The following is a 22447-nucleotide window of genomic DNA, read 5'->3' on the forward strand; positions in this document are numbered from 1 at the left end:
TGCTGCGAGCGACGACGTGGACATGGGAGGTGCCATCAGTCCAAGATACAGATACATGCCGCAGGTCGGTCTCGGGTCTGACGTTCTCTACTTAGGCGGTATGGCAAGTATATCATATCAACCGCGTCGAGAGGGACGTCAAGGACATCTACCGTGTTGAGAGCAACGTCAAGAAGGACATCATCTGTGTCGAGAGGAACGTCAAGAACGACGCTGCCCGTTTCAAGGGAGACATCCCCTGTGTCAAGAAGGACGTCAAGGAGACAACCAGGATCAGCAACAATGTGATTGGACATCTCAAGTCGGCTGTTCAGAATGTTTTCCAAGCCATTGCGACCGCTGCCATCTCACGACCGTAGAGCGCGGCCGATCGACCTTGCCAGTCGGATTGACCCTCACATCAGTTGCTCTGGGCATTCTCGCTCTCGCTGCTCGAGGTCTTCCGCAATGCCCTCGATCAACGTCATGTACCCAGGGTTTGTAATATAAAGGCAAAGATTGTCAGTGTTGGGCACACCAATGGCAACAAGATCGGCTTCAGTGGGTCACTCTGGATGTAGTGATCGATACTCTCTTGGCTTAGTTCGCCCCATTGAAGATAGAAAGATATAGGCCTAAGATACTGCCTGTGGATCAAGTCTTACTTCGTTATGGACCTGAAGTACAATCAGTAAGGTAGACATCGGAAAGATGATATGATCGACAAGTCCGAAGCCCGCACAGGTCTAGCGCTTGTGAGACTGCCACAGCGATTTGATCGATTTTGATGAGGACTAATTTCGTCCGAGTTACGCTTGCTGAGCACAATCCGTCAGAAAGTTAGGTCCGGAACCTCCGGACGCTTGTTTCAAATCGGAGAAGCAAGCTGGTAGATGTGGAGATCAGCACGAAAGATTGATATTTCACATGCTGGGGCTTCGAAGATCGAAGGCGCCGCGGCGTTTGTAAGTGAGAAGGAGAAAGAAAAATGTTCGTCGGGTCCGGAGCGACACATCGAAGAATTCCAAGGGAGCGTTGCGCGAAGTGATCGGTCTGGTTCAACTATACCTCCTTCTTCGTCTCGTCCGTCTCCTTCTCCTTCGCCGTCTGCTTGGTAGTAAGATGGAAAGGCAGACTTGGTGCCACAGTTGAAGCAATGTGACCTGCGGTGTGGCCAGACCGCCTTTTCTTCCGTGGCTTCTTGTCTTTGTGTATGCTGGGCTGAGATATGTCAAAACAACATTAGCAACATTGCTTCCGATTGAAGAATGTGCTGTTCAGTGAATTCAGTAAGAACCACAGATCTACAGAGTCCTAGATTCTGATTTGCCACAACCGAGTGAAACAGACGGAGGACGTAGGTACGTAGAGTACGTGATGGTGTACGGCATTTTGCTTAAACGCAATTGCTTCCGGTCCCGGTCCGGCAGTAAAAGTCCCGAGTAAAGCGACGAAACAGAGGTTCCCTAATTTCGAAATATGGGATGTTCGAGGTTCGACATACTCGACCTCCTCCACTGATCTTCAAAGAGGCACATAGTATAACAATAGCTTGAGTCTGCTAACTGGACCTATTGGAGCGTCCTGGTTAAAAGAAAGACGAGATAAGACGGATCGGAGCTTCGGGCGCCGGGTTGCCGTACTGGAAAAGTTGGGAGTCGAAGGTCTGGCCAACAGGGACAACATACGCAATCCAAGAACTGCGTGTGTAATCGAGGATCTCCGAGGGAAAACGAGAGATTGCAGTCAAGTTCGAAGGATACGAGCTGCAAATTAGCTGCAGCGCTAGGCAGACGTAAACAAGGAAAGATTCGGGGGATCACCACTGCCGTCGAGGTGGACGATTTCAAGTCCGGTATTTCATCCTAGAATCTCCAAACGAAAGCACTGTCGAGCTTCGAGATAGCGGAAGGAAGAGGAATCGAACTGGGCGATGCTTTGAAAAGCAATTCGAAGCACGCAAGCATATACCTACCACCTTTTCGCAAAAGCCTTGACGGGGAACGCGATACACCTACAACAATAGACGGGATTCAGGATATTACCGATAGAACGCAACATAGAAGAGACCGCACACCGCCGGGTCGGCATTCATCAAACAGTATCTGGCACCACACGCCAAACACCCAAATCACCACATAATTTGTCTACTCCGACACCAAAATGCCCCCTCCCACATCCCTCGCATCAACCCTAACATCCTCCCTAATCCTCTCTTCCTTCGGCCTAGCGTCCAAAGCCTTCTTACGCTGGGGATGTAAAGATGTGAAAGTAGAGGGTCTGGGGAAACTTTTGACGGCTTTGGAAGAGCCAAAGTTGACTTCCGGATCGTCAGGGTCAGAAACGGGGTTGATAGATGAAAAAGAGGGAGAACAAGCGGGACAAGCGGGAAGGAGAGGGGTGGTGACGATCTGTAATCATACGTCCGTGGTGGATGATCCGATGGTCAGTCTCTGTCTTGGTCACTCCATTCCCTTCTGTTCAGAGCGAGTGGACTCTCAATAAGCAGGCCAGAACTCAGGACGCTGATCCACTCCACTTCCGAATCACGTAACACAAACCTGCCTCACACCCGTCCGACACCGCAATCATCGTCTTGTTCAATTCTTTACCGCCGGGAAGACACGATCAGATGTGGGGGATCATGCCCATGAACACGTTTGTCCCGTTTACAAGTCCTGCTCGGACGTGCAGGAACACTCGATGGACGTTAGGAGGTGAGTGCAGGTCGATGGGCGTTCGTCTTTTGGTGCTTCGATGGGTTCTTTTCCGGTTCAGGGCTGATGTTTTTGGTTCGATTTGGCTTCGTTCTCGTTTGCATTGCCCTTTCGCACGTCGATGGCATTTCTTCGCACGATCGTGATCTGGTTGACCTTTCGGAACCTTTTACCCGGACGACGTTGGGATCTGGTTCAGCTAGTGACATCATGTTCACCAACCCGTGAGTACCTCCAATGTATCTCCTTACAATTCTGCGCTCAAGGACGCTGAGATATCGTTTTGGGCGTACTTCGGGTAGGATATTCTCGAAGTTTTTCACTCTGGGCCAAGTGATAGAGACGGTTCGTGGAGGTGGGATCTTCCAGCCTGCTATCGACGAGGCTATCAAGAAGCTACAAGCTGGAGATTGGGTAAGCACAGGACCGTGGTCCGTGGTTCACATTCACGGTGCTGATGTTTCCTCCTTGACGGCTCTTTCAGGTCCATATCTTCCCGGAAGGAAGGGTCAACCAGGTCTCGCTGCATCCTCCAGGAGGATTGATACCGTTTAAATGGGGAATGTGAGGCATACTGGCGCCACAACCTGCGGGAAACGTGACTGACACTGGTCTCATCCGCTGCAGATCGAGGATCATTATGGATTCGGCCCGTATGCCGACGATCATACCGATCTGGATATCCGGTGAGTCCCTGTCCAGACGCCTCGCGCTTCCAAATTCGGGTCAGGTGACTGATGTCCCTTCAACCTTCCTGCTACAGGCTTCGAGGACGTCATGCCAGACACGCGGAAATACCTTCGTTTTCTGCCACGACCGGGGAAGCGGATCAGCATCACAATAGGAGATCCGATCACAGACAAGATCTCCCCGTTGGTCGACGAGTGGCGGCGGTTAGCAAGGGTTGGACCGGGCAAGTTGGGCGTAGGAGGCGCGTGGAGTGGGAACGAAAGGATAGAGGCGAGCCTAGGAGCCGTCAAGGACGCCAAGACCAAGGTCGACCTGGCGTCGAGCAATCCCGAGCGACGGGAACGGGCGAGCGGTCAGGTCGCCGACGGGAGAGAAGTTTCGGTCAGGAAACAGATTTGTCAAGTCCTGACGGATGAATTGACCGCGATGGGAATGCACATAGAGGCAGAAGAAGGCAAAGACAAGAATCCATGGCGAAACGCGGTCAGACGCGAGGGCTACGAAGCAACATCACGGTAGATGTGGAGATATGCTCATGAGGAAACCCATGCGTATGACATGACTACACCGGTAATATAGATACATTCTGCCTGTCAATCGGATTCTCTTGAAAAACCCCTCAGTCTGCCTTCCTAACCTCGTTATGCTGCTTGACAACTCTGGGGAGTTCAGGAAGAGTACCGGCGTGAGCTTCGACCAGCCTGGTTTATATTCGTCACCAAACGACTCACGTCTCGATATGCTTGAATAAGAAACTCTTTTCGCGCTGCCCGACGACCGGGATGAACGGCCCGTCTACGTCGCCCATCAAGACCAGACTGATCCCGTTGGGCTCGAGCGAGATCGTCTGCAGGTCGTCGAAAGGAACCTCCCACGACACCCTAAAGTTGTTCGAACGGACCAATAGGATCCTGCTACCAGTGAGCATGATGATCGAATCGTCTCCTGGCAGGTCGAGGTGAGCCACATAGGTGTCCTTGAAATAGCGACCGTTCTCTGCATTTGTTTTATGTCAGTCGCGTTGATGTGGCCTCAAAACTTGGCTGTCCCACTCACCCAGATCCTTGAGCCAGAACTGTCCGAAAGCTTCCCTCTCGGTGAAAGGCTGACGGCGAATCATTCGAGTCAGTGATAATTTCAGATCCGCTTTCTCCACATAGGTCTTACCCTCAGAATGCCGTCCGAACCGATAAATCTCGGCAAGCGGACCCGGTCTAGCTCTTCTTGGTCAAAGACGGTGGTGGTGTTTCGGATACCTTCCGTGACGTTGGAGGCAAAGTCGAACACTCCGACAACAGGCTTGGTCACGGCACCAACAAAGCCCTATCGTTATTGAGGTCAGCAAGTATGTTCAGTCGCTAGGCGTCGTCAAAACTACCCACCTTGCCCACTCCCTTGAAAAATCCGCCTACTCCACCGCTTTCGGCGCCCTCGATAGGTTTGAGCTATATGAGGTCGGGCTTGAGCACAGGCAATTCTGTCAGACAATGTCTCGCGTGCGGACTCACTGCTAGTCCTTCAAACCCGCTTGCCACGCTTGTTGCAAACGAATTGGCACCGCTCGTGAACCCGTATCTAATGACCATCCCTTTGAGCAACCAAGTCATGAATGACCAGCCGCCACTGCTACTCACAAGGCATGCTTAGGCTTGTTCCTCCGCTGTGCCATTCGACGCCTGGACTGGTAGTCCGAGTCCAAAGTAGCTGCAGCTAAACCTTTGCCGACACTGCCGGTGACTTTGGTAAGAGAATCGGTGATTCCAAAGACGGTCTTTTTGGCAAAGCTTGAAGCACCCTGTATGATACGATTGCGGTCAGCTCTCGAACCCCTGTGAACTTCGAGACTGGTTCTGATTTACCCTTGCGATCCCGATACCCAGATCACGATGTCCATGCATGACGACACCCTGGATCGGCTCGTAAAAGATGTCTTGGACACCCGAGCTGACGTTGTTGAACAGTCCGACCGGGTTGCCCAAGAAGTCGGCGGAACCAAGTACTCGGTAGATCTGGGCGACGAATTGCTCTCGATAATGCAAGATGACGCGCTCTTGCAACGACGGCATCGTTAATCGAGCGTTGTGGATGATCAATGCGTTAAGCCGAACTGGCGCAGCGTTGACGTTTCCTAGCGCCATCGTAAGAGCGTTGAAGAAGAATACAACCGGGTTGCGAGAGCTCGATCTGAATGTAGAGAGCAAGAGGGTTAGGCTTCATCTCGATGACCGTAGATCCATGGCCACACTCACTTGTCATCAACGTTGACCCTCTCGGTTCGCATGAACGATATCTCTAGCTGCATTGGCTGCAACGCCAGATCTTCAAAGTAGACGTTCGTTCCAGGCGGCGTCGCCTGGGCATCGGGAATCTCGTCCGGCTGAGTGATCAAGACGCTGTCGGTCGAGTTCGATATTAGTACCGAGCTCACCAAGTCTGCTGTTGTTTGGCCTTGGGCTTACTCGTGGATGGGCTCCTGCCACGAGGCATTGTCGAACTTCGAGAACTCGTATACCGCGAATAAAAAGTCCTCGTCCAGCTCGATAGTCATGGCTTGCAACAGGAGCGTGGCGTATTTGATATAGGTCACACCGTGTTCTACCAAGAGGCACGACAGTCAATACGGCGATAACGAAGCCGATGCAACAGGGAATCGACTTACTGTCATCTTTCAAGACTGCAACGGACATCTGTAATGTTGGATGAGCTTCCAGCTCCTTGCCATCTTTTGGCACAATCGTAGGATACAGAATGATGGGGAACAGGCCCCCAAATAGCTGGTTGTCGATCTGGATCCACTTGCAGTCGAGACTTGCATCGTAGAAGTGGGGATAGTCCGAGTACGACAGCTTGATACCTCGAATTGAGGCGTAAAGCAGCTCTTGCAGGTTGCGATTTACCACCGAGATACCGAGACCCTCGAGCTCGACCGACAACGTCAATGTGGGTTTCTCCGGTGCCAGTACAGTCTCAAAGGACATGGCGTTGAAGGAGTCCACGCTATCAGACCGAACGAGATTGCCCCCAGGCCGTTTCGGTCTGTATACGCTGTTGTCCTCGTCGTACGGCATAATGACTAAGACCTGCGAATGACCTTCAGCTCGGACGTCCAAAGAGAATGTCCTGTTTCTTCGTGATCCTTGGCGACTCTATAGGACAGCCCTTCAGCCTTGTCAACCACATCGCGGTATAGCGGATCCACTCACATTCGCAGACACCTTGAAAGGCGACTGGATTCCGATCTCCATGATATCTACGAGTCGTTCTTGGTTCGATGCAACGAGGCGTATACGTTTCCCTATCGCGGCAGGAGTGTCCCAAGCATAATCTACCGTCGAACGAGGCTCTGCTGGCAAAAGCCTTCGATCTTGAGGTGGTCCGTTAGGCGCGGTTTCCTCCTATATCTGGTAATCAGCATGTGTGTCGGACGGATCGCTCAGGGGCAGGACTCACCGTCTGTTCGAACGTGAACGGGAAATCGGTCTCGTTGCGAATGCGCAAGGGCCAGGTCCCCTCTTCTTCCGCAACGAACAGGAATACCGTCGAACCTTCGAGCCGAATATCTATACGAAGCAGCTGCTTGCTTGCACCACGTTCTGTGGGCACGACAACGTGATTACGCCCGACATCGGCAACGTTGATCGGCGCAGACCTGCAAAATGCCATTGATTTAGCCCACTCCATTTCGCGAGAAGGAAGCTGGATAGCCGACTAACCATCTGACATCGCCGCTATCCAATGCAAACGAGAACTGAGTCGGGGCGCTATTGCTAAAGGCGTGCCAAGGTACCCTTTCACCAGGCTTGATGTCAAGGTAGTTTTGCGTTCGGAATTGCCGGATCTTGACGGTCCGCTTTGACTCGTTCCGCAAGAGGAATCGAGGCGCAATGGTGATGACCTTGCTCAACTTGTACTGCAACGCAGGAGAGCGGTTGTGTTGAGATCTCATGACTGACCGATTATGAAAACGAAATCTCATACCTTGCCGAGACCCTCGATGTAAGAAAACCCGATATGATGCACAGCATCGCCTCGATCCTGTGGTATCGTGACTTCGGAATCTCCTCCTACGCCTTCAACCGAGATTGGCTAGCGAACGACAAACAGATCAGCGAATCATTGAAAGGTGAGGCGGCTTCCATGGATGGGCATTGCTGGCAAACCCCATCACAACCAAGCCTACTGACCTTGGACCAAGCCGAGTTGCCAACCTTGAGCAACAGACGATTACTGCGTTCCTCCGTCGGGAACGAAAACACTGTTGAGGCAACGACCGGAAATTAGACGCCGCCGACACGTAGAATCGCGGCGAACTCACTGAACGGGGTAGTATGAGATTGTTTGTGGCTCGCTGGCAAGTACCGAGAGTCAGCCATATTCTCTGACGAGTCCGATACGCCCCTCGGACCTACTTGCAAAAGCCTCTTGACCTGCAACCTTGTTTTGAACACCGGACCAGGTTTTGAAAGCGAGAGAAAAGGGCAGTCCGGTTTTGTTCAGGATGATATAAGGGCTGTATATCTGAACCTTCATGGCTCCTCCAGCGTCCGGATAAGTGATGTAGTGCAGTCTCAGGGTCAATTTCTGATCGCGCTTGTCGTGCAAGATTAGACTGTTCTCAGTGCGGAAATCATCCGGATTGTCGGTGTTGATGATGGCAAATTCGCTCTGCTTGAAACCGGAATCTTGCGCCTCTACGCTCAACAATAACAGGTGGTCCAATTGCACGGTATGGATAGGACTTGATCCGCCCCGGATCAGAAAGTTGGTGGTATTGGAACGCGTGTTCTTGTCATAAACGCGATACCTGATGTTGTAAGGCAAGAGGTTTTCCACCTCGATCGGGGCACGAAGGCGCAGATTGAGCTTGGGGTATCGTTTGACGACCGGATCCTTCTTGTCAAACAGACTTGCTGCTTGGAAACGGAATACTGCCTCTTCCGGGGACTTGTGCTTGCAACCGATCGATCGGACGGGCCGCCTGACAAGATCTTGCCAGGAAAGCGTATCGGACGACCAAGAATAGTCGAATCCTCTATCAGGCCGAAGCTTGAAACGGTTGTTGTATGCGGCTTCGATTGGAAGAGGGTAACTTTCGCCAGGAGGAATCTTGCAAACAGGTGCGGCCTGTTTGTTATTGGCGTCAATCAAAACGAGCTCCATTGGCAGATGCGTCATGTTCTCGACCTGGAACGCCGAACGGAAAGTAACGATCTTGACGTTGTCCTTCAACTTGACGTCGCAAACGACCCGATGTAGGACCTCTTGCACTCTGGGTTTCAGGACGTAGGATTGATCGCCCTCTCTATCGACCGAGACGTTTCGGACGCGCTCCCAAGGCATGTTCTCGAATTGGACACCGAAAGCATTATGACTGCTAGAGGAGAGATTTTCTCGCTGGCGCTTGTGATCCTGGAATCGCCACGGGATGGCCTCGTTGTCGGCCAATCTTCGAACTTGCACGGATTTGCCCTGACCAGAGCTGCGTAGTGACTTGTCCGAGTCTGCCCAAACTAAGAGGGTATAACCGGTCCGGTTTCGAACAACGAAAGGCGCATCAACTCCTCTCCCCTCGTGCTGTACTCGCTCGTGCTGCTGCGACCACACCGTCGCGCTTGTGATGGCGAGTTCGATGAACGCAGCCGTCATATTCATCTCGAGTCGTTGTCTCGAGGTGAACTTGACCGCCATGGTTCCGTTGTCACCGGTACCAGTAGTCTTGGCGACAGTAAGAGCGAATTCCCAGGGATCCATCAAGGGCTCCCAGTGAGAGTTCATCAGATTGTAGTAATTGATCGTTGTCGACATTGCAGTCTTGGCATGCAAGTCTGTTGACCAGTCGTTCACATTGAGCGAGAAGGGTTTGGTACTGAGATGGACTAGGGGAAGATCTTGCAGGTCTCCGATCAAGACCAGTTGGAAGCCTCCGATCCGAGTGTGTAATGTTTCTTTCGACACCACTACCTGAGGGTGATTCGTAACAGACTTTCGCCTGGACTGATTGGGCTTAGCAGACTGTTCATTGATCGGTAGAGCTACTTGACGATCCTGTCCTTCCCCGATCGCGGTCTCTGGCTTGCTGGTTGCGGCGCTAGCGAGCGCTGCAGCCTTGTTGACAACGTCCACGATCAACATGATCTCGGTATAAGATGCTCTGAAGATGACTGGCGTGATGTCGACATCTAGAATCATGCTTTGGTTTCCAGCGACGCCGCGCGTATCCATCGCGACAGTGATGTCCACATCGTCGAGGAATCTGACACGCTCACTTGGCTGATCCATCCTCCCGAAGGACATCCCGAGTTCGTGTACGGCCAGGGTCATTTTAGCCTGTTGGGCCACTACGACGTCTTTGATGCGCAATTCGATGGCCTGCGCCTTGGGATCCGTATCGCTTGCGAGAATCAAGACAGTTGAGTGCCGCACTTCAACCCGATAGGACAGGGAAGACTCGTTTGTCGACTTGTTCGTCGGTTCGTCTTGGGGCTTGTCATCGTTATCGCTGGACGGAACTTGCCTCGAGTCCTCCGATTTAAAGGGTGCCAGAGCGAATTCAGTGAGGGCATAAAGCGGGTCGACGGCGAGAACGACCTGAGGGCTATCAATGGTGACCAAGGCTTGCGCAGCTCCTTCTGGTTGAGCCGACACGGTATACTGCACAGTGAACTGATTGCCCCTTCTTTTGCCCTCCGGGATGAGATCGCGATAGATAGAGTTGCCCGGACGAGTATTTGACATGGCGATCGACTTGACGGTAACGTTGGCCTCGGAAGCGCCGTCGGCTTTACTCTCATACTGAACGTGGGAAGAGTTGATAGAGAACGCCGCGATGCTGTCCTCATGAAGGGTCTCCTTCGATGTTGCCTTGTTTCCGTAAAGCTCTAGCCTAACCACAGGCACACGGAAAGCGAAATCCATGTTGGCACCTTCAGCTGCAACGCTCGGCGATGGGTCTCGCCCGGTGACATCCGAGGACGCGGGATCCGGCGCTCTAGCGGGCGTTGGGAGCGTCTCGTCATCCGCCTTCAGGATTTTGGGAAGCGTCTTGGTGAGATTCATGATGAGAACGTATTGTTGCTGCGTTAGAGACATGTGTATGTCGTTGGACTCCCCATGGATCTTTTGCGTCTTGGGCTGATTGGAACTTGCGGCATAATCATCCACGTTGACCGACAAATCAACCCTATCAAGGATCTGCAGAATACCCAAGGGCCCTTCGGTGGTGATGTTAACTCCACTCAGCGATGCCACAATACTATCGGGAGAGTTTTCGCCCCTCCCGAAGCTGTTCTTCGCATTGACCTGACCAAGTCTGAGCACGAGCCGATTTTGACTGCCGAGGCCATCCTGTGGCAAGACCACGATAGGTGTCTTGATGATTACGTCGTAGTGCATCCTCGTCACTTCCGCTGCGCGTTGCATTGCAGCTTCCGAAGCTCGGTCGTAAACGGCCTTCAGGCGTGATAGATTGGAAAGGAACAGCATGATGTTCTTGAGAGGACCTTCCATGACGGTGAATACTAACGATCCAGTTCGCAATTTCACCGCAGAATTGTAGCCGGGGAACGTGGTCTCGTCTTCCGGGTTGAAGGTCTCGTAACTGAAGTCGGCCAACTCGTCTCCTTCGATAGTCAAGAGCTGCTTGAATGACGAGTCCGCCGTCTGGGTGGAGGTGTCATCCACGAAAGTGAGTTTCCCAAGAGTAGTGCTCAATCGCATGGTCCCTCCCCTCAACAGTAGAGCGACATCGGCGGACGACAACTTCAACGTGGCAAACTGCTCCTGACCATTGACCAATGAAACTGCTCGGCGGGCATGTTTGAATCAGCCACGTGCTTGTCAAGGGGTTACTATGTAATGCACTCACGTTCGATGCTTCTCAGCTTGACACGTATTCGAATCTTGTCCCCATTGTCGGCTTGCTGGTTTTGCGCATCGGCAAGTTGTGTTTGATCGCCTGGCGAGATATCTGGCGTCGTGTCGGAATTGTTGGGCACAAATGTCGTCATGATAAAGTCGTAGAGCGCCAACAGAGGTTCAGGTTTCGCATGAATCCTGAACGTCGTGAGGTCGACCGCAATACTCTGATCGGCACCGTCGAACACGCTCATGTACTCCGGAGACTCCTTCTGGACCTTGCGGTACGCTACCTTCATGAGATTCTCCGTTTGCGAATCTCCAGTATCGATGAGCGATTGGCGTTGAGCAGCATCCAGCATGTCCAATTCGAGCTTCCGGAGGCCGAGGTCGACGCTCATGTCGAACTTGCGCAAGGCAAAATCAAGGTCGAACCCCGTCAGTCGCGCCACAGCAAGGGCTTTCTCGATGCCTTGAGGAGTGCTACGCGACAGTTCAGCCTGCAATTCGCCCACCGCGAATCTAAATTCGAAAGTCTTCTGGTGCAGATCCTGTCGCTGGGCTTCGGTGGTTGCGTCCGCCGCATCGTAAAACTTGTCGGGCTCGGTGCTTTCGACCATGTCCCCTACGTCACGGTCCTCGATGATCGACTCATCATCGTCCAGCACGTACTCCTGGATAGCAGGCTGACTTCGGAAAGCGGTCTTTTTGCTGTTGGGCAGAATTGGCCGAGCCGTCTTGACCTCGGTGGCCGCCTCATCGCTGTGTGGAATAGCAACATCGATGATGCGCATCAACGATTCTGCAGAGGCAAAACAAAACGATTAACCTTAGCGCTGCGCCCTTTCGATGCCCACTCCTCCGCGACTTACTATATTTGACGTCGGAGAGGTTGACATGAAGACTTGGCAAGTTTCCCGAGACCTTGAATCGCGTGAGATTGGGCAAGTTCAACATGGCGTTCTGAACCACGAAAGTCATTCCGACTCGCTCGATGATGTGGAGGGCAGATGATTCCTGCTGCTGATGCAATGCATCGAGACACGCGTCCAGCTTGTAGCCAATGAGAAGCTGTATGGCCAAGTATCAGCGAATCGCTCTATGCCCATTGTAATGCCAATCACAACGCGCCTGCGTAGATTCGAGCTTGAGAGAGAACTCGTCATACATGAGGCCCTCTAGCTTGTGGAACTCGTCATCAGACAAGGCCTGACCTTTCTTGGCCTGCATGTCTCGAATCTCCGCTTTATCCGCAAGAGAGCTGTTCACTCCGATATGACCTGCATCCAGAATCATGTGCAAGCACTCCTTGGTATCGACACTATCGGATAAGGATAGAAGGTCAGGTTTCAGGCAGGAGAGTCCAGTTCGCGATCGGTATGGGTCGCTTACCGTTCCGGGACGATAATGATGGGAGCATTCATATCCACCTGCAAGTCGATGGTCTGCAGATCACACGATCATCGCGTCAGTCGTCATGATTTATGGAGAGCAAAGCGAGGAGACTAACCTTATGGTGCTCAAGCGCAAACTCAAGACCTGCTCGAGTTTCTCGTCTGATCCCGTCAAAGGTTTCACCAGCGGCGTCCTGCCGGCCACATGTACAAGAAACACCAGTTAGACGTTGTATTCAGCATTCAATCACAAGCATGCAAACTCACGATCAAAGCCGAGATCGACTCCAGTTGACTCGCTGGGGGAGTCAAGAATCTCATGACAGCCTCAACATATCCCCGATGATATACGATCTCGAGATGACGCATGCGGATAGCGACTCCAGTATCGGCTCGACGATCTAGTGGGTTCCGTTCGAAACGCAAGGTAAAGAACGGATCGACCTCGACTTCCTCGCCCGGAACGGAAGCGTTTCCTATCGCGGCGCCCTCCTTGACCCTAACGATCTTGTGATGCAGGGTGTTGAGGGTTGTGCCGTCGAACACACTGAAGTCGCCAAGCGAGATCCGGGCATCGAGAGATTGAGGCATCTGCGTAACGTCTGCCGCAAACGAGTCGAACACGAGGGAAATGAGATCTCGCTTCGCACCATGAGGATCCGTTCGTAGTGCTAGAGATCCCCGTTTCAAAGTCGTCGATACGCGCATCAGGAGGAAATCATCGGGAAGACTACCGCTCGTAGACGCTGCTGACGGATCATAATCAATGATCTCGTTCAGCTGCGCCTTGTCCGCTTCCGAGATAGTCATATCGTCATCCCCGGCGGTATCGTTCCCTGCGGTAGAGGATCCTCCCCAGACCCATCCTAGCCAGCCGCTAGACTTTTGCTGACCCTGAGACTTCTCCTTTTCGTGCTGTAACCGTTTCTTGAGATCCGCGTCCTTTTTGGCCTGAGCCTTGGCGACCGAGCGGAAGAATCGAATGTCCTCGTATGAGAGGTCTTGCTCGAGCTTTTCCAGTACAGAAGCGTCCTGAACGAGATATAATTTGGAAGCTCAGCATACGTTCCGATCCTTGAACGCGAGATGTATACTGACTTCAACTCCGAGCGCCGTGTTCCCCGACAAGGTCTTGACATATAGCTCGACGTATTGTTTTCGGTTATCGCGCCGCTCTTCAAAGTACTGCCAAGTCCACTTTCGATTCCGCTCGTGTATTTCGCTGAGAATCGCTTTCGTAGCAAACTTCCAACGGGCTTTGGCTGGCGATTCCGAGAATTCGCTGTCTGGAGGCCGATATCGATGGTACTGTGGAAAATGCGTATTAGCTAGGTGCGAGCGGTTCGAGACCGCATCAGTCTCCTCACCATGTGCGTCCGAGTATAGAAATGGAACAAGTCTAGCATCGACAACGCATCTCGATACTGGTCATCGTCGAGCACGAAACCGATCTCATCGAAGAAGACCTGAGCGTCCGTCTTGGCGACCTCTTTCGATAGCTTCTTCTTCATGGTAATTCTTGACTCTCCGCTGACAGGTTTCAGGATGTATTGATGCGGGACGTCGACTTCCTTACTCGCGATCTGTGGTAGCAATACTCGATGGATCAGCTTCGACCGATAAGCCTTTGTAGTTGACGAAAGCGGTACTCACAAGCGATTGGAAGCTCTTCATCATCTCGCCCCTTCGGTCGCCTTCCTGATAGATACTGCTAGCGTCCGTATCGAAGTAGAAAGCCAGACCGTCTAGCGAGGCGAGCTGTATCGTGGGACAAGATGTGGTCAGCAGGAAGCGATAAGGCTAATATGCACGGTGTTCTGCTTACCTTCCGAACTCCTTCAGAACTATTCTGGATGAACGCCTCGATCCAGTTCTCATCCGCAGAGACAGCCTTGAAGCTCGATAGCGTCACACCGGCGGCGAAAGGATGCTGTTCGAAACAGAGGTCCAGGTCAGACTAACGCTCGAACAGTACGACACGCAGAAGAGACTCACCTCGGGGGTACTGAGGTTGTCCTCATATCGCAGATGGATGTTCTCGATCGAGATCTGGACGTTGTCGACCAACTTCTGGGTGAAAGCTCCGATCCAGGTTTGTTTGGCTGTTTAGACCAGTCAAAGACGATAAATCCAACGTCAGCAAACGAGACCCTCGCAATAACCTTAGCTCTTCCCGCTTGCTCACCTTCGTCGCCCTGCCCAGCAGCTCCCTGACCAGCTGCAGCAGCCGCATCCAGACTCTCGGCATTCCGCAGCTTTTCCTGTTTCGCCTCTTGATCCTTCCGCTCGTCTTCCTGCGGGTCGACCGATTCTTGAGAGGTATCCCGCATCTTGACGAGCAGGAATACATCGGAGATTTGAATGTGGACGGGGTTGGTACGGAGGGAGAACCAGGGGATGGTTATATGCAAGTGACCGATGTGACCTGGAGGATTGCGGTCATGCGAAACAGATGTATGTGAGATCAGTGTAGGCTCGGTGATGAGCGACGGATAGAGTCTTCTCACCTTCGACCACTTCTACTGGCAAGTTGTACTTCTCGACGGCCGACTTTTTGAGATGCAGATTATGCAGCGTCAAATCGCCTGCAAGCTCAACCATAATTCAGTTTGGCATGCACACGCGAATTGCGCTAAGAATGAACGTACCGGCCATGATCGCCAGGTTCAAGTCATTTGCGTTGAGGTTGTCAACGTATGGCGAGATGAATTTGTTGATGAGCTACACGAGATGGCGATCGTGATGTCAGTTGTAGGTCAAACAGGAACGGATGAGGAAGCAGAGGTTCGCTTACGGATACCACGACCCCTCGGACATTCATCAGGCCACTCATTTTCAAGAGGCGTTCTCGACCGCAAAGGTCGAAGTATCTGAAAGACTACCAAGAGGAAGTGCTGGAGCTTAGCTTGAACGTCGTCGAATAGAAGGAAGAGGAATAGGATGGGTGGACGCTTCTAGTTTGCGAAGAGTTGGCTGTCGTCGCGCATGTCCGTCTCGAGAGGCGGTATGGCTAAAGGGTTGCTCGGAATAGCTCGTACGTCGGTGAAGATTTGGAATCTATCGCCAGTCAACCTGAACTAACAGAGTCGAATGCATGATCCATTGAGATTCGGAAGGATGATTGCTATAAGCTACAAGCTACGAGGACATGATCATGGCAATATGGACACTGCGTCATGGCTCTCCGATACTGGCTTACGTAATCTCCTTACGTCACGCCAAACAGCAGCAGCTGATTAGGATCGACTTCGGGCCTCGAAAGTTGTCGAAGTTGAAAGCTCACTTGTCATAAAATCGATCAAACGAGGAATTCGTAAGCTGTCAGTTACTCGAAGCTGACAGAAAGATCAATCCATCGTCGGCCACTTCTTCACTCGGCGATCGGCTCATCACTATTGGCACCAGAACCAAACACAAATCTCAGCACGGCGACAATAGCAACGATCCCCCCCTCGAATCTCCGGTCACGGCTCGGTCTGGCCCAGCCTCTTGGTTCAGACCAGCTCTCAAAGCCGATCTAAACCTCGAAGCAGACCAACTCGTTTCCAAATCATATTCACGGATCATATTACGACAAATAACGAACAGGTGAACACTGGAATAGAACAAGTTCACCTACGACAACATCAGCGCGAGAAAGATCGAAACAACGTATCATCGCCTCGTCGAACCGAACCGGTCAAATCGATCGATCGCACAACAAGCCATACCTTTGAGACTGTATCAGTTGTGAGTAGCAATAGCTTGATGACGCTGTTCACTCGCTCATCCTTCACCTGATCTCCTCAGACTTTCGCGGATACTTGCACATCGAACCGGTCGAATCGCCCTCAACCGTATTGCAAGCCATATCTCTGAATCTTTAAAGCTGTGAGTACCATCAGCCCGAATACGCTGTCTTCTTCTCTCGCTTATACTTTCCCCCCACTATCATCAGACTTTCGCGGACCCTTGCACTTCGTGCCAAACGGACCGATTCGATCAGGACCGACAGTCCTAGACATTGCTACATCCCGCCAAGCCGTGAGTATCAATATTTCAAGATGTACGAAGCTCTCCGCTCAGCTCAACCTTGCGGTGATTACAGAGCCTTATGAACCGTCAACGAAAAACATTAACGAAGTTAACGAAATCGAAACGTGACCGGAAACCCGTGAGTCTCATCCCGATCCCTTCCGATGTCACGCCGTCGACGTCGTATCCTAATAATATTCCATATTCAGGATCAGGAACAGGACGAAAACGTCGCCTTGATTATATTACACCGAAACAACACGCATCGCCGACGAATGCAGCCCTCGTCCTCATCCCGCCTGTTTGGCTCGTCACCGCTCTCGTCGCCTCCAGCGGGACCGATCCGAGCACTCTCTCCAGGACCATCTGGGACCATCCTCTCTCCCGGATCCTCTGAGAGCTCTCTCCCGTCGGAATCGTCCGGCAACCCTCCTTCGCAGTCGTCTGCGGGCGGATCCGACGATACCGTGCTGTGGGACTTCTGGCCCGAGTACACTCAGCATGGCGATTGGACCTTGCACGACGACATACAGTTTTATCTCCAAACACTCTTCTCTCACATCATCAGCCATCCTCTCGCGGGCGGTAACGAGACCTTCGGCTGTTACCCCGAGTTCGCCTATCGTACTCCTGTTGGTAACTTCCGCGGCAAACTGGACATCGGGTTGTGGAGGACCCCGGGCAAAACGATCCCCCGACGCCTGAACGCCAAGGATCTCTTGATGATCGCTGAGATCAAACCTGGACCAACCCTAAACTCAGGTCAAGTTAGAGAGGTTGATAAGCAGCTCAGACAAAGAGCTGCTGATTCAGCTATCAATGGAGTTCAGCAGCCCTTGCTTCTCCTGGGTTTTGTAGGTCCCTTCTTCCGGGCCTATTATTGGGATGGGGAGGATATGAGACCCAACAACTCTGATGAGTACCACAGCAGTCAAGTGATGACTGCTGTTTCTCTGGAAGGGTTTGTTGACATCAGAACCTCTGCTGGGCAAAGGAGGATGCAGAGGCTGCTGGAGGGCATGGTGGAGGGATATGATGATGAGGATGAGTTGGAGTCCGTCTTCGGGGAAGCAGGACTCGGAGCGGACTCGGCGACGCACCTGGTCGAGCCTCCGAGCGGGTCGCCGCAGTCTTCAGGAACCGCGAGCGTCTATGGTGATTAGTGGTATCCACTTCCTTTCGGGTCGTAGCGAGTTGTCGTATCGGTCGTATCGCATGTCGTGCATGTCGCAATAATATTCTCGAGTCGGCGAGTTGCGTTCGTTCTGGTTGCTCGTCGCGACCGTTGCCCGGACGGACTGGTTGCGCGGAGTCGTCAGCATACTGCTAAGTGTTCATCAGCCTGCCGTGTATAAGTATACATGCTACCTTCTATGCTTCCTGGTAAAGCGTAAAGCACTCTTCCGCAAATCAAAATAGTCACATCTTGACGACCTCGTTTCTTTTGTCCTTGGGAGCGGATCGTACAAGATGCCGGACCGCTAGAGACCGTAATCTCGCACCTTTCGTTCTCGATGCGTCCGTCCGCTCGTAGGAAACCGTCCCTGTGGGCTCTCGGATTGCTGGTAGCCGGCTCGATTCAGAACGTCGAAGCTGTAGGGAAGAAGGAGCAGCGTAGGCTACAAGAGGAGACTAGAGCGGTGAGTTGATCTTGACGCCAACACTCGATTTGAAGCTTATGCTGACAGCCGGAAACGTATGTAGCTGTGGAATCATGGATACACGAACTACATGGCTTTCGCTTATCCCGAAGTGAGTGGTCGAAATGCAATCCTCGACGGAGTGGAGGAAGGCTGATGATCTGTATCATAGGATGAGCTCAAACCTCTCTCTTGTCGAGGTCAAGGTCGGGATCATGCCAATCCGTAAATCAGAGTCGGTGACAGGGATCGAGCTGAACCGAGCTGAACAAACATCCCATTGTCTATATACAGAGGGAATTATGGAAGAAACGATGTCAACGGAGACTACTCCCTTACGTTTCTGGACCTCCTGTCCACCATGCCACTCATACGGGGAGAAGCCGAATTCGAAAAGGCCATCGACCGGGTCCTGAGCGATATCAAGAACTTTGACCGAGACGTCAAGGTACAGGTCTTTGAGGGTCAGGACCGATGATCCTACCGTTCTACGCGGTCTCAAATCGCTGACGACCTCGTTGTTCAGTCACGATCAGGATACTCGGATCGCTGTTGTCCAGCTACCAGCAGCTCGTTGAGATCGAAGAACGGCGATATCTCGCTCGACGGTCGTCGTCATCGCTGAACGGATGGAGAACGCCGTTACGTGTGCAGACCTCCGAGTTCTTGTCTTCCGTCATCGATGGATCACTCTTTTCGAGAAAGGCTCTATCCGCTGAGGAGGATGGTCGGAGTCCACAAGTCGAGTCGGACCATCACCAGATACCCAGGCGGCTGGCTTTAGCGGAATACGAACCCTCGAATCGGGCTCAAAGACTCTTGGCGTTGGCCAAAGATCTAGGCGATCGCCTGCTACCGGCTTTCGATTCACCGACGGGCCTGCCCTTTGCTCGGATCAACCTTCGTACAGGACTCGATCGAGATGAAACCGAAGAGACCTGCGCGGCGGCTACAGGATCTCTCACTTTGGAATTCACCGTGCTGAGCCGATTGACGGGGAATCCGGTTTACGAGCGCGTAGCCAGGGAGAGCTTCATGAATACCTGGTCGAGGAGGGCCCCTACGACTGGTCTGCTGGGAAACTCTATCGGCGTCAGGCATGGACACTGGATGATGCCGGGCGCCAGCGGCATTGGTGCTGGAATCGACAGCTTCTACGAATATGCACTCAAAGGTGCAATCTTGTTTGACGACGATGCCTACATGGGCGTATGGGATGATTCCTATCGTTCTGTGATGCAGCACGTTCGGTCTCCGGACTTACACCTGGTGAGAGCTACCGGCTTGGTTTAGACTATCGTATGCTAACGAATGTGCTCCCTGCTCCAGTTCAGAAACGTGTACATGGCGAACGGGCGACCAGTAGGCGCCTTACTCGATTCGCTATCTGCGTTCTGGCCTGGTCTCCAAGTGGTTGCCGGGGACGTTGAAAATGCCATCAAGAGTCATCTCCTGTATTGGCATTTGTGGCAAAAGCACTCGTCGTTGCCAGAAGGCTTCGACTATGTCAATAAGACGGTACTCTGGAGTGGATATCCTCTCAGACCGGAGTTCATAGAAAGCACCTACTGGCTGTACCGAGCGACAAAGGATTCTTTTTACCTCGAGGTCGGGAAGAGGATTCTGAAAGACCTGACGAAGCGCACGAAAGTCAGATGCGGATTCGCCGTGTTGCATAATCTTCATACCGGAGCCGTAAGTACCAACCGACCGAAAGCGTAGTTTTCATTCCATGCTAAGACTGGAAATCGATCATAGAAAGAAGATCGGATGGAGTCGTTCATGTTAAGGTGAGTGGCTGGCTCGTACCGTAAAGCTATGCCTTGCTGATTGTAAATCACCACCTCTACTCCCATAGCGAGACCCTCAAAGTGAGATCCCTGCTGTATCTGCTTGGCGCGTGTATGCTGGCTGACATGCTATGGGATCCCGGGTACAGTACCTCTACCTCTTGTTCGATGAGAAGAATCCGATCAATACTGGGTTGAAGGGAACCGTCTTCACGACCGAAGGTCACATACTGAAGCTGCCTCGGGCTTCTCGCGCTCAGGTTGCTCAGAATGAGTTAGCCGGACGACAATACGAGTTTGCCGGATCTAGTGCTACGTGCGATGTTCCAGCGACAGCCACCCTTGGTGGCTTGAGAGTCGGCATCAAGTCGAGAGAGGACTATGATTATGCTCGGACTTTGGTCGATATGCCGCTGATGGAGAAGGATTACTGGGATCTTTGGGGATTTTGTCGGGTGCCACAACCAGGCTTTCACGTAAGCCTATGGAACGCTATTGAAACGCCGTCGGAGTCGGGTTGACGAGCCTGGATGTTCTCACGATTAGCACTTTGAAATTGTTCTGACCGCAAACAACGAAAGCGCCCCAGCAACACCGAAGACCATATCAGACAAGGAAGCGGCGCAATCGAGATGGGACGCGCAGATAACGCGGTTCTCTGGGGATCTCGTCGTCAGCGACGCTAAAGACATCCGCGCTCTGCTCACCCGGACTTCGGACGGTGCAGCGTTCGAGGTGACAAGTGGTACGTCTTAGGGCTGGAGACGAGAGCGAGCTATCCCGACTGATATATCTGTTTTCCACAATTCTTCTCATTTACAGTGGGAAATCACCGCGTTCATCCGGGACAGTATGTGTACATTCAAGATCCACTCGTTTTCGCTTCGACAGCTCAGGAGGACGAGAATCCGAATACGGCTTCCGGATGGGAAGGTGGAGCTGGCGGACAGGATCGGTTCGCGGAGATTGGCGTGCGCCTATCTTCTCGCCCGATCGGCCGCGAGGTCGCCGAGGAAGAAGCTCATGTCATTTGGGAAGGTCTAGGAGCGACCGCGACATTCGGGCGACAGATTGTGGAGGAGCCGGCCTCAAAAGGCGAATCGCAGAGCAGCTTGCTAGGGGTCTCGTTGGAACCGCTCCCTTTGGCTGCTCCTCGACGCCATCATCTGGGCTGCACGTCTGATGCTTACAGTGGACAGGCAGCGCCGTTCGTAGCGTTTCCTCAGCGAGGGGTCTGCACGTTTCGAGAGAAGATGGTTGCGGCGCGTCAAGCTGGAGCGACGGGGGTGGTCGTATGGGGTAATGACGAAGATGCGCTCCTGATCAGGCCTGCGGACGATCTCGCCTACGAATCAGTCTATCCGAACTCGGACTTGGGAGACGCAGAGGACGAGATCGCCATGCTCTACGTACCGAAGCAGGCGGGTCTCGAGGTGGCTGCAGCAGAGTCTCGCGGAGAGGCCGTATATGTGGAGGTAACGGCGTACCCGGGAGAACTTCAGGACGTGGAGACGGCGATATCGGACGCTCTCGCGGGGGTGGGCGGGACAGTGAAGAGTATCATAGGCGATAACGAGGCCGATTGGCAGGACGTGATGTCTGCCCTCTCGGACATCTTTGGCGAAGCTGGTATTCGCCTGGATCAAGAGGGAGGCGGCGAAGGTGATCTGATAGGCAGAGAATTGCCTGTAGAAGCGACAAGACAGCTCGAAGGCAGAGAATCGAGAGGAGTAGCTGATCCACAGGAACCTCGACTCGGCGACGAACAAGATGCAGGGACGAGCCTCGGGTCGAGGAGAAGGAAACGAGTGCACGAACGCGACAGGTCCAGGCGGGATCAGGAACCGCCGCCACTTATGATTGCAGGACTGCCGATAAGGAACATGGTCTTGCAACAAGCCCCGTCAGGCTGATACACGCGGCCAGGTCATTGTACTTTGTAATTACCCACTATCATAGAATAATTATCTCTTGTTACCGAAAGCTCGAGCGTGGTAATCCGTCAGCTGGGATACTGGCACCAGTTGTTCGGCTGTCGCTGGGTGATGGACTGACCCGAAATGCGAATCAGGTCGACCAAGTAGTACGGGATAATAACCCTTTTACTTGAGACTTAGCGTCCGTTTGGCGAGGTGTATCCGCTAACGATAACTCCTCTGCTGATCGCTTGGTCTCCCACCAGAGACTTTCGCGCAGGACTTGACACAGGGGGTAGAACTAGGTACAGTAATGTTCAGCAAGCAGAGTCAGCATAGGTTGCACTCGAACTGACCTGCAGGACGATAGACCAAAGGTATTGCCATACGTGTCTCTTATTGTTCTTGAGATATGGTATGAACGAGAACTTAAAGCACTGGGAAGAATGAGCG

The 22447-nt window shown here is 52.6% G+C and overlaps 4 protein-coding genes across 4 annotated transcripts; 3 read left to right on the top strand and 1 right to left on the bottom strand.

Annotated features, from left to right (window-relative positions):
- Window positions 1–1831: 1831 nt before the first annotated feature.
- HD553DRAFT_36714 (uncharacterized protein) lies at window positions 1832–4016 on the top strand. Its single transcript, XM_046184120.1, has 7 exons — window positions 1832–2424; window positions 2612–2696; window positions 2758–2920; window positions 2999–3110; window positions 3181–3260; window positions 3324–3382; window positions 3460–4016. Exons 1-7 carry the CDS (start codon window positions 2143–2145, stop codon window positions 3903–3905), a joined length of 1227 nt encoding a protein of 408 aa, XP_046036706.1. The 5' UTR covers window positions 1832–2142; the 3' UTR covers window positions 3906–4016.
- Window positions 3956–15739, bottom strand: HD553DRAFT_36615 (uncharacterized protein). The gene is made up of 33 exons (XM_046184097.1): window positions 15429–15739; window positions 15283–15355; window positions 15142–15219; window positions 14820–15059; window positions 14630–14736; window positions 14460–14564; window positions 14288–14392; window positions 14002–14217; window positions 13733–13942; window positions 12902–13666; window positions 12751–12828; window positions 12633–12685; window positions 12372–12561; window positions 12113–12311; window positions 11251–12042; window positions 7796–11185; window positions 7702–7734; window positions 7571–7641; window positions 7365–7472; window positions 7100–7296; window positions 6837–7035; window positions 6590–6781; window positions 6046–6532; window positions 5846–5981; window positions 5636–5779; window positions 5246–5570; window positions 5021–5181; window positions 4895–4961; window positions 4769–4831; window positions 4554–4709; window positions 4443–4491; window positions 4118–4382; window positions 3956–4045 (listed from the first exon to the last, which is right to left on the bottom strand). Exons 1-33 carry the CDS (start codon window positions 15465–15467, stop codon window positions 4006–4008), a joined length of 9333 nt encoding a protein of 3110 aa, XP_046036707.1. The 5' UTR covers window positions 15468–15739; the 3' UTR covers window positions 3956–4005.
- Window positions 15740–16923: 1184 nt separating this feature from the next.
- Window positions 16924–17811, top strand: HD553DRAFT_342344 (uncharacterized protein; the record flags this gene model as incomplete). Its single annotated transcript, XM_046182737.1, has 1 exon — window positions 16924–17811. One exon carries the CDS (start codon window positions 16924–16926, stop codon window positions 17809–17811), a length of 888 nt encoding a protein of 295 aa, XP_046036708.1.
- Window positions 17812–18041: 230 nt separating this feature from the next.
- Window positions 18042–22055, top strand: HD553DRAFT_311787 (glycoside hydrolase). Its single transcript, XM_046180017.1, has 11 exons — window positions 18042–18288; window positions 18353–18400; window positions 18461–18513; window positions 18583–18752; window positions 18815–19557; window positions 19618–19983; window positions 20047–20078; window positions 20147–20159; window positions 20228–20554; window positions 20625–20823; window positions 20901–22055. The coding sequence occupies exons 1-11, from the start codon at window positions 18163–18165 to the stop codon at window positions 21989–21991; spliced, it is 3168 nt and encodes a 1055-aa protein (XP_046036709.1). The 5' UTR covers window positions 18042–18162; the 3' UTR covers window positions 21992–22055.
- The last annotated feature ends 392 nt before the right edge of the window (window positions 22056–22447 follow it).

Source organism: Filobasidium floriforme (assembly GCF_021052385.1).
Source record: "Filobasidium floriforme strain CBS 6241 chromosome Unknown HD553scaffold_11, whole genome shotgun sequence".
In the NCBI taxonomy this organism is placed as follows: Eukaryota; Fungi; Basidiomycota; class Tremellomycetes; order Filobasidiales; family Filobasidiaceae; genus Filobasidium; species Filobasidium floriforme.